This window comes from Phaethon aethereus (assembly GCF_964289735.1).
Source record: "Phaethon aethereus genome assembly, chromosome: 25".
Classification (NCBI taxonomy): Eukaryota; Metazoa; Chordata; class Aves; order Phaethontiformes; family Phaethontidae; genus Phaethon; species Phaethon aethereus.
Window position 1 is genome coordinate 2394058 of NC_138601.1, and position 14279 is coordinate 2408336.

Genomic DNA, 14279 nt, shown 5'->3' on the forward strand with positions numbered 1-14279 from the left:
TTGTATTCCAGGAAGGAACTCAGGATTATTGCGAAACAGGGATGATAGGTAAGTGTATTGATCCCTACCGGATAAATTTTGGACTCGCCAACTTGTCAACACCAAACAATTAAAGGGGAGGTTTTATTATTATTATTTCCTGGTTTCATGTAGCATTCGGATATGTCTGAACCGACCTCTACACCAAGTTTCTATCCAAAAGGCAGTATTTTTAGATTACCCTAACTGGGAAAATAATCTTAAGTTTATTATCACAAGCTCTTGGCCTGTTTAAGTCATTGTATTTTAAACATCTTGTTGAAGGTGTGCAATGTTGTTCTCTAGATTTTTTTGTTTTTTTTTTAAATAGGTCAATACTTGAAATGAGAAGTACAGATGTTTTAAAGAACAGTAACCCTATCTATCCACCAAATGGTCAGTCCCTCTCAGGGGAGGCTGGAGGACTAAAAGCAGCTTGAGTTCATATGGATGGCACTGCAAGAGGAAAAATAAACTCAGTTCACTTAAAGATCCTTCAGTGAGCAACTGAAAAAGACTGTAACCACAGATGTCATAACTTTTTGTACCCTGGAAAACTACTGATAACTTTAATGGTGGTTTTTTTTTTTAGCTGTAAGCTCTTGAGCCTCACAACTAGAAGGACTGGTAGCGTATGAAGGACGCCTGCCTTTGGTGTCACACAGTCCTGACTGTGCTTGTTAGTAATTAACAGACTATCAACAGCTTAATAGTAATTAACAGACAAATGCAAAAGGTGGCAAACGTAGGAAGAAAACTTCTCCTGCAGCTAGCGAGGATCTTGGGTGGTCAAGATGGACCCAGTGTATTTTTGTGCTGCTTTCCTGCAGATTTGCATATGGGATATCCAGATGCTTGAGAGCTCCCACAGTCCTTGAATGCTCTGGGAATGTATCCTTAGGGCATCATGTCCGAGTGGACCCTTAATTTGGTTTTGGGTTTTGACTTGAACCTAGGTTTGCATGAAAATGAATGTGCATCACCTCATCTGGGGTTGAATCTAATTCATGTCGCACATCACTTAGAGCAGCTCGGTAAAATTGCTGTGCTTGGAGTTATCTTATGTGTAAGTAATGTAGCATTTACAGTCAGCTTTATTGTTTGAGTTGTTTTACTCCATCCACGAACTTACAGAATCTCATATGCAGTCACCTCTTTCCTGCTAGCATGCCTGATGAAGGGTTGAGCTGTTTACCGAGTCACTGACCCTGCGGAATAAAAACATTCACCTTCTGCATTCAGTGTGAAAAATAAACAAGTTCCTCTGTGAACTTTTCCCAGGTTAACTGTGGGAACGCTAACCAGTATCGAAATGCAGTCTTTTATGTAGCTCTAATTTTTATTTTTTCTAAATGTGTGACATTTTGGAGGTGTAGATGATTAATTCTGTATCGATTCTCTTTATAACAGGACAAAGGGAATATATTTCCATAAATAAGTTGTTTGGGAAGGAGGGTGGAACTAAGAACTCAAAACTATGGATCTGCAGTTCTCTTCATACCCTAATTATGTGGATCTTTGCTTCTAATGCCAAGGAGGAGGGATCCGTTAAAGCACAAAAAAATTACCAGTCAGTGCAGTGCTTGAGGAGCACTCTAAATCCAAACACTGAACTTTCAGGTTTGGGGAGAGTTGGACTTGTGCTTTCCAAAAACTTGTATCTTCAAGCACAGCTTGAACGTAGAAGACTGAAGAGAGAATGTCCAAGATACTTGGTGTTACATGGGAGGCTTTTGTACTCTAGGAATGTTTTACCTTCAAAAAACGCATGGTCTTTTTCTCAACTCAGTTTTAGCTGTTCAGCTGCTCATTTGCTTATGGCAAATACATTTGGGGAAGTTCAATTATACTTGGAGAGTGTTCCACTAAATAAGTCTTCAGCGTGCAAGGCCTGAACGTTTTGATTCCGAGCGATGCTAGCCTCCTGAAGGGCAGGCAGGCTTGTGTCCTTGGGTTATCTGTGTTCCATTAACATGTGTGTTTTCCTAAGCTGCAAAATGAGGTGTCAGGGAAGAAATTAAGATGAAGTAAAAGTGCAGTTGCCTGCCACTTCCCCTCTGCTCTTTTCACACTCTTTTATGAGCGTGCAAAGAACGTTGATTATCAAAAATAAGCAGGGCTTGTGTTCACACTTAGATAAAATTATAAAGATTGCCATCCTTTGAGCTCGTATTCAGCTAATGGGGTAATTCACTCCCAGAAGCTTTTGTGGCAAAGAATCAAGCATACGTCAGAAGTTCAGAAAGCCAGAAATCTGCTGGCGTGTGATGAGAAGTACATTATTATTTTATTTAATAGGGGTTGGCAGAGAGACTTGAGAACAATAGCAGGGGAGGAGCGGGCTCTAATGGGATTGTGCAGTCAGTGAGCTGCCTCCTGTTGCAAGCTGGTGCAGAAATCTCACTGTACATGGATCCAGGCTATCCCTCTCTCCTGAAGAGAAGGTTTGTCCTGAAAGTCTTGCATCTCCAGATCTAGGAAAGCAGACTAGCAGAGTGCTTTTTTTACTCTGAGAATAACGCCATCTCTTTCTGCTCTGCAACTTCAGGCAAAGAATGCCCCTTGATGGGCCTCAGTTCAGCGAAACTGCGTGGCTTTGTCAACGTAAATTGAGAAAATTCATTTACTGCTGGTCCTGAACCTGAAAAGCAACGCACTCCAGTTCGGTGCTGGGGTGGTCTTGCCTGGATACGATCTCAGCAGCAAAATCTCATGCACGATTGCCACAGCGTGGGCTGAGTTTTTTCCTGTTACGGCGGTTTCTGAATCCTGATCCTCCCCTTTTATTTAACCACCTTCACGTGCCTGTGACGGGCTATCTCTAGAGCTTTTAAGTGATGCAGGAGTGCAGCTTAGTTAAGCCAATTTGGAGAGAATTGTAAGGTAATTGCATTGTATGCCTGTCTGGCCCCTCCTGAGCCGAGCAGTGACGGGGAGACAACCCGTTACTGTAGCTCTCTGTGCTGGAGTATGGATTTTCTACAAAACCTGTTCTTCAAGAGCTCGATTTGCACTCCCATTGAAATTTAGAGACGACTTAGTAATTTTATTACAAAGAAGGCTCAAAACCTTAAAATACTATTCTTTGTTACAAAGCTGAGGTGGGCGGCAGCTATTAATAAAACACAATACCAAGCTGAAGGCAGCCTTGAGATAGTGAAGTACTGCTGCTAGTGTGCAGAAATTTGGACAACCTTAAGTGGTAGTGATGTCTGTGTCCCTGTTTGCTGGTCACTGGGCTTACTGCTGTGGCCCTTCTTGTAGCTGAAGTAGTAAACCAGCGGAATAATATTTTTTGGCTTCATGGTCACCATTATCCTGCAGTTTGTAAATGTGTTGCTGCTTAGAAAAGCATTTTACTTCCTCAAAAGACACACTGTTTATGAAGGAGAAAATGCTTCCTAATTTTTAAGTCCTGTAGTAGCATGGAGCTACTTCCTGGCTTGTATCAGCACTGGTGTGGCCAGCAGGAGCTGGGCAGGGATCGTGCCCCTGGACTCGGCACTGGTGAGGCCGCACCTCGAATCCTGTGTTCAATGTTGGGCCCCTCACTCCAAGAAGGACGTTGGGGTGCTGGAGCGTGTCCAGAGAAGGGCAGCGGAGCTGGTGAGGGGTCTGGAGCACAAGTCTGATGAGGAGCGGCTGAGGGAACTGGGGGTGTTCAGTCTGGAGAAGAGGAGGCTGAGGGGAGCCCTCATCGCTCTCTGCAACTCCCTGAAAAGGGGTTGTGGTGAGGTGGGGTTGGTCTCTTCTCCCAAGTAACCAGCGATAGGACGAGAGGAAATGGCCTCAAGTTGTGCCAGGGGAGGTTTAGATTGGAGATTAGGAAAAATGTCTTTACGGAGAGGGTGGTCAAGCATTGGCCTAGGCTGCCCAGGGAGGTGGTGGAGTCACCATCACTGGAGGGGTTCAAAAAGCGTGTGGCTGTGGCACTTCAGGACATGGTTCAGTGGGCATGGTGGTGTTGGGTTGGTGGTTGGACTTGATGATCTTGAAGGTCTTTTCCAACCTTAATGATTCTGCGATTCTATCTGTTTGATTCAATACATGTTGGTGGCTGTGATCCTGTTGAAATTATAGTTTTGCTGAGCACCGTGGGAAGACTTAACAAGGCTGGTTTCACCCCAAGACAACAGGTTCCCAAGGCCCCTTTTCCTCAGTCGGTAGGGAGAAACTCCTGGAGGATGACTAAGCACCTATGTTAAATTCTTATTTAAATTTCTTTGCTGTGTTGGAGTGGAAGGGGCAGCTGTGCGACTTGCCTCCTGCGGCTGTCCAGCCTCTGCGGACACCCACACATATGGTGCAGTCCAAACAGTAATTTAGAGATTTGGGGGGATTAGAATAATGAACGCTTGCCTAAGGATTAGGTGGAAATTTCTTTAGTGTAAGCCTAGCTTAAATATCAGTGTAGTTCAAATAGTTTTCTGGGAAGGCTGAGACCTGGAAGTACACTGAAAAGCATTTCATTGCTTCAATGTGCTGCTTTTACTACTGTGAGATTGTACTTGAGAGCTTTTAATTGCTTCACCCTGGTTAGGTTTGGGGGAGGAGGGAAGGCAGAGCTGTAGCTAACTGGTTATCCGCTGCTCCTTGCGCAGATGAATTACTGGATTCAGTTACGCACTTGGAACAGTCAGTGAGGTAAGGGTTACTCTGATGGGATTTTTTGAAAAGTTCTGGCTATTTTAGGAGTTCAGTGCTAATCAGCTGCCTGCAGATGTAGCCTTCTGCATCTATTCCCTCAGCAGTTTTTTTTTTTTACAGTTGAGCAGTCTGGTCTTCTGTTGTTCCCCCCTCCCCTACCCCAGGTTGCATTGATGTAACATAATGCAGTCCAGCCAGGTTTCTTGGAACTTGGCTCCTTGCAAACTTGAGATATCGTTTCTGATGATAGATGCATCATTTTAGGTCAGTTCAAGATGCTGAGCTACATTAGGTTCCATATTTTACGTACGTTCCCAAGGAGATGGCGTGGAGCTTTTCTATCCTGAACTTACCCAGCAAGACCCTTCTTCCTTCTGGCCCCTGCGTGACAAAACGAAACTCAGCCTTGAGATCTCTCGATCCTTCTTAAAGTCGACTTTGTGAACTCGGAACAGCCTTTCCCCAGTTTGGGGAGTAATAAATTCTCAGCACTCTGGAAACCGTGCTTAGTGGTTTATCCTCTTAAAAGGCACAGATACCAGCATAGCTGGGTGTTGGCATGTATTGCATGTTCTGGAGTTGCAGGACATCGGGCTAGTTCATTTGCTTCATCACTTCTGGTTCTAAGCGTTGAGGGTGGGAGATTTGGGGGAGCAGAGACACACAAAGGTCAGTGTTTAAGGAAATGGGCATTTAATTGTGTTTTTATTAAAATTGTCTGTTGTAATGAAGGCAGGATTGCATTGTGGGCAGCTGCGTCATTATCGACTGACTTTGAGCCCTTTTTATTTCACGGGGAGATGTTTAAGGCCAGGCCTGGGGGGTGGAAATGGGTTTCTGCACCTTCTTCTTTAAAGGAAAAGGTCACAGTTCATTTCTGTTGTAAATAGCTGGGTCTTTTTTTTTTTTTTTTTTTTTTCTTCAGAATCGATGAGTGATATAGAGACTTGGCATCAAACCCCAGTTAAATAGTTTTGTCAGCTGTTGGTGACTTTATCTTCCTGGAGCATTTTAGATATGCTTTTTAAATCAGCACAAAAAGGCTGATAGCATTGCTTAATCCATTTTTTTTTCCCCCCCCTCTTCCCTCTGGGAAAAAAATTTACTATTCAATATTTAACATACACCACAAAACCCTTGAGCCCTTTACTTGTCCTGGTGAAAGTAGCTCTGTTGTTCCAGGTGGGATCATTGCTGTGTCCATGTATGTGTATGTGCGTTCCCCCCTCTGCTCCAGACTCCCCAAGCTTGGTCCCGTAGCGTTGCTGGCTCAGCTCCTCCTCTGTAGCATAGCTCGCAGGCGCAGCGGCAGCCTCTGTAGTAATGCTTGCTTTTTATTTTAATTTTTTCTCTCTTCCACTCTTGTTATATTGTTACTTTCTTTTTTTCTTTGTGATGTGATGTTTTCAGCTGATGTATTGAAAGCAAACCCTTCTAATTTTGGAGTCCAGATCACAAGAGTGAGTTTCTTTCTACTAGTGTCTATAGCTGTAATTTTTTTTGTGTGTCCTCCCCTCTGATTTTGGTAGTGCTCAACCACATTTAGTAAATATGATTAGGTAAGAGAATCCTCTGTCTTGTCAGATCTTCCCCTTTTCACAAAGCAATGTTCTCTTTACATTGGACCAACTTAATTCCTCCAGTTTGAACTTTGGGTTAGTTTCCCGACCCAGTGTTTCTGCGTGTACCGGTCTGACTCTGCTCCGTTAAAGAGGCAGAGTCAGCCAGCCAGAAGGTGTATTTAGAATTCACCGATGATTTGTACATCTTGTATGAGGATTTTTCTAAAGGGACTGCTGCTTTGAGTGCCATTACTCTTTCAGGCCCTTCATGAAATGCCTGAAAAACATGAAACGTTTTCCAAAGCTGGGTACACGATGCTTTCTGGAATTGGGCCCTTTGAAAGGGTTTCAAATTGTGCACCAAAAAAGAAAAATGAAATAGCACTTTCAAAAAAATGCCCAGTGAATTTTCACATGTATTCAAAGGAAAAACAGCAGCTGCTTTTTCCTAGTGCTTTGAAACAAGGACTTTCAAAAACTTTCTGAAGTCTCAGATGTTTGATTTCTGTTAGAATTGTTATTTCTTCAGACGTGTTATGATGTTTGAATTTGGGTTTGGGTTTGTTTCCTCACGTGATAAGATTTCTGGGGAACTTAGTGTTTCTGCCCTCTATTAAACCCCAAAAGACCCCACTGCATTTTAGAGCATTTGTTTCTGGAGAGACCGTCTCAGAACTACTGTCAGGAAAGCAAGTAACTGTTTGTGGTGTATGTTGTATTATCTATTTGCTTACTGGAATCATCTGCATGGGATTTTTGGCACCTTCTCCAATGTAATTTGTACATTGCTTTTGTCAGATACAATACCTGGGTAACTCTCTTGCACCAGCTAATCCCTTTCTGGTTTTTGGCCCATGCTGTTAAGGCTTGTGTCATGCACTGTTTGTCAAGTACATTTGCACCCTGCAAGAGCAGCAAAGTAAACAGTCTTTTTTTTTTTTCTTCCAGAATTTGCTTGTTGCTTTAAAATCAGCTTTATTGTACATGCTAAAGAAAACCGATGATGTTGATTGGAAATGCATATACACAGACTTGAAGTCATAGCCAAAAGTGATCAACAGTTGTCTTTTCATTTAGCTGCTGGGAGGATGGCAATGTGCTCCATTTGGTTTGTTGAGCTAAGATGCTGTTGCTCCATCCTAGCTCAATAAATGTTACTGGGGAAGGGCTTCACAGCGTACTTTCCAGTGCTACAGCAAAGAGACGCTTTTGGACACTTAACCACAAACTGCTTTGATCTGATCTGTTCCTGCTTTCTTTTGCCACAGAGGTTGAAAGATCTCAAGCAAAGGGAATTTGCTCGCAACGTCTCTTCAAGATCACGTAAAGATGAAAGGAAGCAGGAGAAAGCCCTCCGGCGTCTACATGAACTGGCTGAACAGAGGAGACAGCCTGAATGGTGAGTCCGGGTGATCCCCAAGCACCCATGGAGCGGGAAAAATGCTATTTTCATGCATATTTCTGAATATAAGAGTACTTGAAACGGGTAAAAGATTATTTTAGACCAGGCATGAAACCAACTGCAGAGGTATACAAATGGCAGTCAGCTGTTTTCTCTATTTTAACTTGTTCGTACAGCGCTCCTGGAAGCGGCCCCATGTTCAGAACCACCACGGTGGCTGTGGATGAGGAAGGTGGGGATGATGACGATTCTGCAGCCAACAGCAGCTCTTTCATCCAGACGACTTCTGGCCAAGCTACAGAGATGACTATGGACAGAGGTTTCCTAAACACTGGACAAGTTGGTGGCACTGGTATGCCAGGCCAAATGCCCATCCAGACGGCGCAAGCAATCAGCTTTGGCATTAAGAGTACTTTGGGAGCGCCGCTGCAGAAGATAGGTGTGTCATTTTCGTTTGCCAAGAAGACTCCAGTAAAGCTTGAGACCATAGCTTCTGTTTTCAAGGACCATGTGGAAGAATCAAGTTCTGCGGATGGAGGAAAAGCTGATGAGAGAGGCTCCTCAGATGCAGGGAGCCTGCAGAAATCTGGCGAGGGCGAAAGCACAAATAACTCTGATGGCAAGGCGGAGGAAGATGACCAACATGACAAAGATAGTGGGTCTTTAGCCACTACATTATCTAAACTAAAAAAGATGAGACGAGAAGATGGACCAATGGCAGTTGAACCAGAGTACTATCACTATATTCCCCCAGCTCATTGTAAAGTAAAGCCTAATTTTCAATTCCTGCTTTTCATGAAGTCTACCGAACAAATGGAAGCTGAAAATGTGAACAAAAAAACCATGCATGAAGTTAAAAAGGGTAGTTCTCCAAAACCCAAACCTGGCAAGCAGACAGAAAAGGCTGCTGAGAGCACGGGGCAGCAGAAGGAGCAGAGCTCTACTGAAACTGCCACTCAGCAGAGCAAAACAGAGCTAAAAGTAGTCCCAGAAAATGCGAGTATGCAGGAGAGCAAGCATCTTACAGAGAGCAATCTCCCTGAGCCAGACACTGCTAAAGAAGTTGCCCAGCCTGTCCCAAGCTGCAGAGATGTCACTGAAGGACCGAAGCATCCGACAGGACCTTTTTTCCCCGTTCTGAGTAAAGATGAAAGCACAACTCTCCAGTGGCCTTCAGAGCTTCTCATATTTACCAAAGCAGAACCATCTGTTTCATACAGCTGTAACCCCCTGTATTTTGATTTCAAGCTCTCCCGCAACAAAGATGCTAAAGGTAAAGGGGCAGAGAAATCTAAGGATCCAGGGGGTCTTTGTAAAGAAAACATTCAGAGCACAGAATCTGGCGAGATAAACAAACCCAAGGAGGCAGAAAGCGTAGCTGACAGTTCTAATCTAAAAATGGAAAACAAATCTCTGTCTACCTGCGGCTCCCAGAACAAGCAGGAGTTCAGTTTGGCAAGCATTAGTAAGGGAGAAGGAGAGGACAGCAGTAAAAGCATAATCGGGAAGAACAAATCTGGGAGATCCCATAAACACAAAAAGAAAAAGAAGCACAAAAAGTCCAGCAAACACAAACGCAAACACAAGGAGGAAGCTGACGAGAAGGGCCGAAAGACTGACCTGGGGGAAGAGAAACCCAAGAAACGGAAAAGACACAGACACAGAAAAGGCAAATCTTCTCTTTCTACTGAATCAGAACGAGCGCTAAAAACCGAGCTGTCTGAAGATTGTAGCCATTTCCAGAAGAAAAAGCGGTGCTCTCAGGAGTCCCAGAGGAAGTCTCTGTCTGCTGAAGAGGGAAGCAGCGGTAAAAAAGAGGATGGTGGTAACTCCTGCCAAGAGCATGGCAGCAAAAAACACAAGGCTGACCTGCAGCAGTTACCTGCTTCGAGGAGACGGTGTTCGGCTCCTTCCCTGGGCAGGCCCAGCCACAGGAGCCGGCAGAGCAGCGGGGACTATGACAGCGATGAGGGCTCCCACAGGAAGCACTGCCGGCAGAAATCCCCGTCGCAGTACAGCGACGACTACGACTCCGGCAGCGACCACTCCGGGAGCCGCTCCAGGTCGGGGCGGAGGCACTCCTCTCACAGGTCCTATTCGACCAGCTCTGACGCCTCCTCGGACCACAGCCGGTACAGCCACCGGAGGAGTTACTCGGATGATAGCTATAGCGATTACAGTGACCGGTCGAGGTGCCATTCAAAGCGGTCCCATGACTCGGAGGATGACTCCGACTACAACAGATCAAAGCGCCGCAAGTACTCCTCTTCTGAAGATGACTACAGCTCGAGTAGGAGCAGGTCGAGGAGTCGAAGCAGGAGCCGAACCCACCCTCGAGGCAGGTCAAGAACAAGGAGCCGGGGCAGAACACGCAGCAGCAGTTGCAGCCGCAGTCGAAGCAAGAGGAGAAGCCGAAGCGTAACGGGTCGCAGCTGGAAACGGAGCCGCAGCTATAGCAGGGATCGCAGCCGCAGTACAAGAAGCCACTCGCAGAGATCTCTCTCGCGAAAGGGCTCTCGAGGCCACGAGAGCCCCGAAGAGAGGAGGTCTGGGAGAAGAGACTTCATCAGGTCCAAAATCTATCGCTCGCAATCTCCTCACTATTTCCGGACAGGCCGAGGTGAAGGATCATCGTTGAAGAAAGAGGACGGCAAAGGAGAAGATCTGAAAGGATCTGGCTTGCTCTCCCAGAACAGCAGCGGCTCTGGCACAGGGAGGGCCTTGGAAGGTGACTGCAGTCCAGAAGAGAGAAACTCTGTCACTGCAAAACTTCTCCTGGAAAAGATTCAGTCCAGGAAGGTTGAGAAGAAGCCCTGCATCACTGACGAGATGCTGGCAGGGGCAAACAAGGTAGGCATAAAGCTCAAAGATCCTCCCCAGGGCTACTTTGGCCCCAAACTTCCTCCTTCCTTAGGCAACAAACCGGTTCTCCCCTTAATTGGGAAATTGCCAACCATTCGAAAACCAAACTCCAAAAGATATGAAGAGTCTGGCCTGGAGAGAGGTGAGGAGCAAGAGCTGTCGGATTCTGAGGATGCTTCCCAAGGCATTGAGGAGGCTCAGTTGGCCGACCAGTCTCTCCTGGAAGAAGTGGTGATGGTAATTCAGGACAAACCTGTGGATGAGCAGAAACGCGATGAACCTGCTGTGGAAATGCCGTCCATTCCCCTTGAAGCACCGGCGCTCCCTGAATGCTTTGGTTCTGGAGATCTAGTCATGCCACACAACTTCCTCTCGGATCCCAGCGACGGCGATGGGCTAGAACCTATGGATGGTGGCAGCCAGCCGGTCCCAGTGGAAACCAGTATGATGCCCTTAGTTCCAGATGTTGAGCACTTTTCTGGCTACGTGCCTCAGAGTGGGGAGCCGAGCATCGAAGGGGATCGGGAGGGAGGAGAAGACTCCTCTCTCGCACCACTCGAGAGCCAGCCGATCACTTTTACACCTGAAGAAATGGAGAAATACAGCAAGCTGCAGCAAGCTGCTCAGCAGCACATTCAGCAGCAACTTCTGGCGAAGCAGGTCAAGGCCTTTCCTGCCTCGGCGGCCCTGGCGCCGGCAGCGCCTGCCCTGCAGCCCATCCACATCCAGCAGCCGGCAGCAGCATCCGCCACCTCCATCACCACTGTGCAGCATGCCATCCTGCAGCACCACGCCGCCGCGGCTGCCGCTGCCATTGGGATTCACCCTCACCCCCATCCCCAACCCCTCGCTCAGGTTCATCATATACCCCAGCCCCACTTGACACCTATTTCATTATCCCACTTGACCCACTCGATTATTCCAGGGCACCCTGCTACCTTTCTAGCCAGCCACCCCATCCACATCATTCCGGCGTCAGCTATCCATCCGGGCCCCTTTACTTTTCATCCGGTTCCTCACGCTCTTTATCCGACGCTTCTTGCCCCACGACCTGCTGCCGCTGCAGCCGCTACAGCGTTACACCTTCACCCTTTGCTGCACCCCATTTTCTCAGGACAGGACTTGCAGCATCCGCCCAGTCACGGCACATGAAGGACAAAATGAAGTAACTGTGGAGGAAGGAGAATATTTTGCATTTTGGGAAGGGGTTGAAGTTGATCCAGCTGTGAGAATTTCCTTTCACTCTTCAGCAGCCAAAGGCTCACGGGCTGGGTAGCAGCAGGCGGCGGATCGGTTCGTAAGCGTTGTGTATATCTGCTACCAGGGACTGTCTCGCATCCCGACAGCTCCATGCACATAGCAGCGCTGTATCCTAAAAGAATCATTTCACGTGTAGACCAGCGAGACGCTTGGAAAGGCTTTTTTCTTCCCTGGACTCTTACACTTGATCATCTTCCTTCTGCCGCCTTGTACATGATGAACGAGATTTCATACACACTAATAGGTCTCTAAAAATCCTTTTAATGAGGTCATCTAATTAAAATAGTCAGCATGATTGAATCCGGCTTGTAATCAGCGATAAAACATTTGGTAACAGGCAGCTGGGGATCCTGCCAAGGAGACCAACGGAAGGGCAGTGCCGCTCTTGCTTCGGCTGGGCCAGTACCCGTTTTCAGGCATTACAGGAGATTCCTTGGCACCCTATTACTGCATACTTGGGTGTTTTGTTTTTTTTTTTTCTCGGTGTGAGCAGCAAAGGTGGAAGTAAGGTCTTATTTTAAAGCTGAAGAGACGAGCTGTGCCTGGAGCTCCGACCCTTGTCCATCCTGCATTAGCATTCTCCTGCGCGAGGAACGCACCTTGACGCCTTCTGGATTTCCTGGACTGGAGAGAGGTTCTCAGTTTGGTGGGTGATGGTTTCCGTCTGGGCTTTGACCACTCTTCTGAGAGGGGGGCAAAAAAATGCACCCCTCTGGTTTCCATCTTCTGTGGTGAGAGAGGCACTCGGATGAGAGAGAGGAGAAGAATCCCTTTAGGAATTGAAGCAATACAGAGGACTGGGGAGAGTGGCCGGGGTATGTAAAGTGTATTCTTTCCTCTGTAATACTGATGGTTTCCTTATTAATTTATAGGAATTTTTTTTTTTATGTAAAGAATTGCACTGAACTCTGTAAACAAAGATGCTGCTTTTTGTAGCTCATATAAAAAGGTTACATTTGTAGTATACCGCAATAATATTTTTTACAGCCAGTTCTTTTAGTGGTACTTGTTCTGGTGGCTTTTGTGTAAATATGTTTGCTGTAGGTGAAATAAGACACTTGTAAAGGTTCAACTTTATAGTTTCAGCTAGATGCAAAATGACTAAGCATGTATATTTTATCAAGCTCATGTATTTTTGAAGTTTTTATGTACTATAACATGTAAAAAAAAAATCTTCCTCTAGCATTTTGCAGAAGAAAAAAAAATATGTGAGACTTGGAGTAGGTGAGGTGCGTGAACGACACCGGTGACTCTAACAGCTAATGAACGGCATTGGAAGGCAGTGGCGGCGGCCGCGTCGCGGAGGGAAGCAGCCCGGGCGTGCTGCGCGCTCCTCGCCTTTGCCAAGCAGCTGCTTATAGGAATCGACACTGGAGGTGGTCTGGAGAGTGTCAGGAATTTGGGTTGTCTCCCAGAGTATAAAATACCCCCTATTTTTTTTCTTTTTTTTTCTTTTTTTTTTTTTTTTCCTTTCTCCCCCCCCCCCCCCCGTTTTCCCCAGGTTTGAACCGGTGATTTGCAGGTGCCAGCCTGGCTGTGCGGTTCAGTACAGTCTTCTAGTGAAGGAAGAGCCTTTTAACCGTAACCGTTTGCCATCTTACACGCAGGGAGAGGTGCTTTAGGACTAATCTGTTGTGGCTCTGCCTGCCCGGGGCGTTCCATAAGGGATTTCTCTGTTCTTTCCGGCATCGTCTGCTGGCTGCCGCTAACACTTAACCATGGGAGGCTTCTCCATCCACGAGCTCTTCCTATCGCACCGGGACGAGTCGCTGCTGTCCCCGCTGCCCCAGGGGTTTCAGCTTCTCCTCGTAGCGCGGCTCAGGGGCACCTCGCGCTGCTTCCTAGGGCCCGGTTCCATAGCAGGCAGCGAGGGGACGTGGCGCGCGTCCCCTTCCCCGACCTCTTCCGAAGCGCAGCACCGAGACCTGGGGCAGGGATTCAAAGGATGGAAAACTCTTGAGCTTCCTCACTCTTTTAAATGAGAATCGTTGCGTTTGAGCGGGTGGGACTGAAACACAATGGTCAAAAAAAGGGACTCAATTTCTCTGTAAATAATTAACAGACTACAGTATTAATGTCTCAATGCTGAGCTTCATTAGCTTCTAGATTCAATATGCGTGTTTTGGCACCCTTCACGCTGCGGTCAGGGGCTTTTTTGACTTCCAGAATAGTGCTAAAAATAATTAACCTATCATTACTTAACAAGCATAAAGAGACTGTATTTAACTTTGTCACATAAGATATATATATAAATATATATATATGCTGTAAAATGGGGGGAAAAAAACACACCTTTCTAATAAACCAATGATTTGTGGAAAAAAAAAAATGTGGTTGTGTGAGATGACTTGGAGCTGCTGCATCTGATCGCGATGTAGCCCAGGGCTTTTTCCTAAAATAACAGTATTAGATGCTCGGTTCATCGAGTAAAACTACTTTAATTGCAATACGTTGCTCAGAAGATTCTGAGCTGGATACAGATGTCCTCTTAATTTTTTTTTTTTTTTAAGGACACTTTTGGGTCATCC

The 14279-nt window shown here is 46.2% G+C and overlaps 1 protein-coding gene across 1 annotated transcript in view; it reads left to right on the forward strand.

Moving 5' to 3' along the window:
* GPATCH8 (G-patch domain containing 8) overlaps positions 1–11643 on the forward strand; it is a gene marked incomplete at both ends in the record, with an annotated part of 56442 nt that extends 44799 nt beyond the window's left edge. The window contains 2 exons of the mRNA XM_082010711.1: positions 7496–7626; positions 7806–11643. Of these exons, the coding sequence (XP_081866837.1) occupies positions 7496–7626; positions 7806–11643 (3969 nt within the window). The remainder of the gene's footprint in view (positions 1–7495; positions 7627–7805) is intronic.
* Between the last annotated feature and the right edge of the window lie 2636 nt (positions 11644–14279).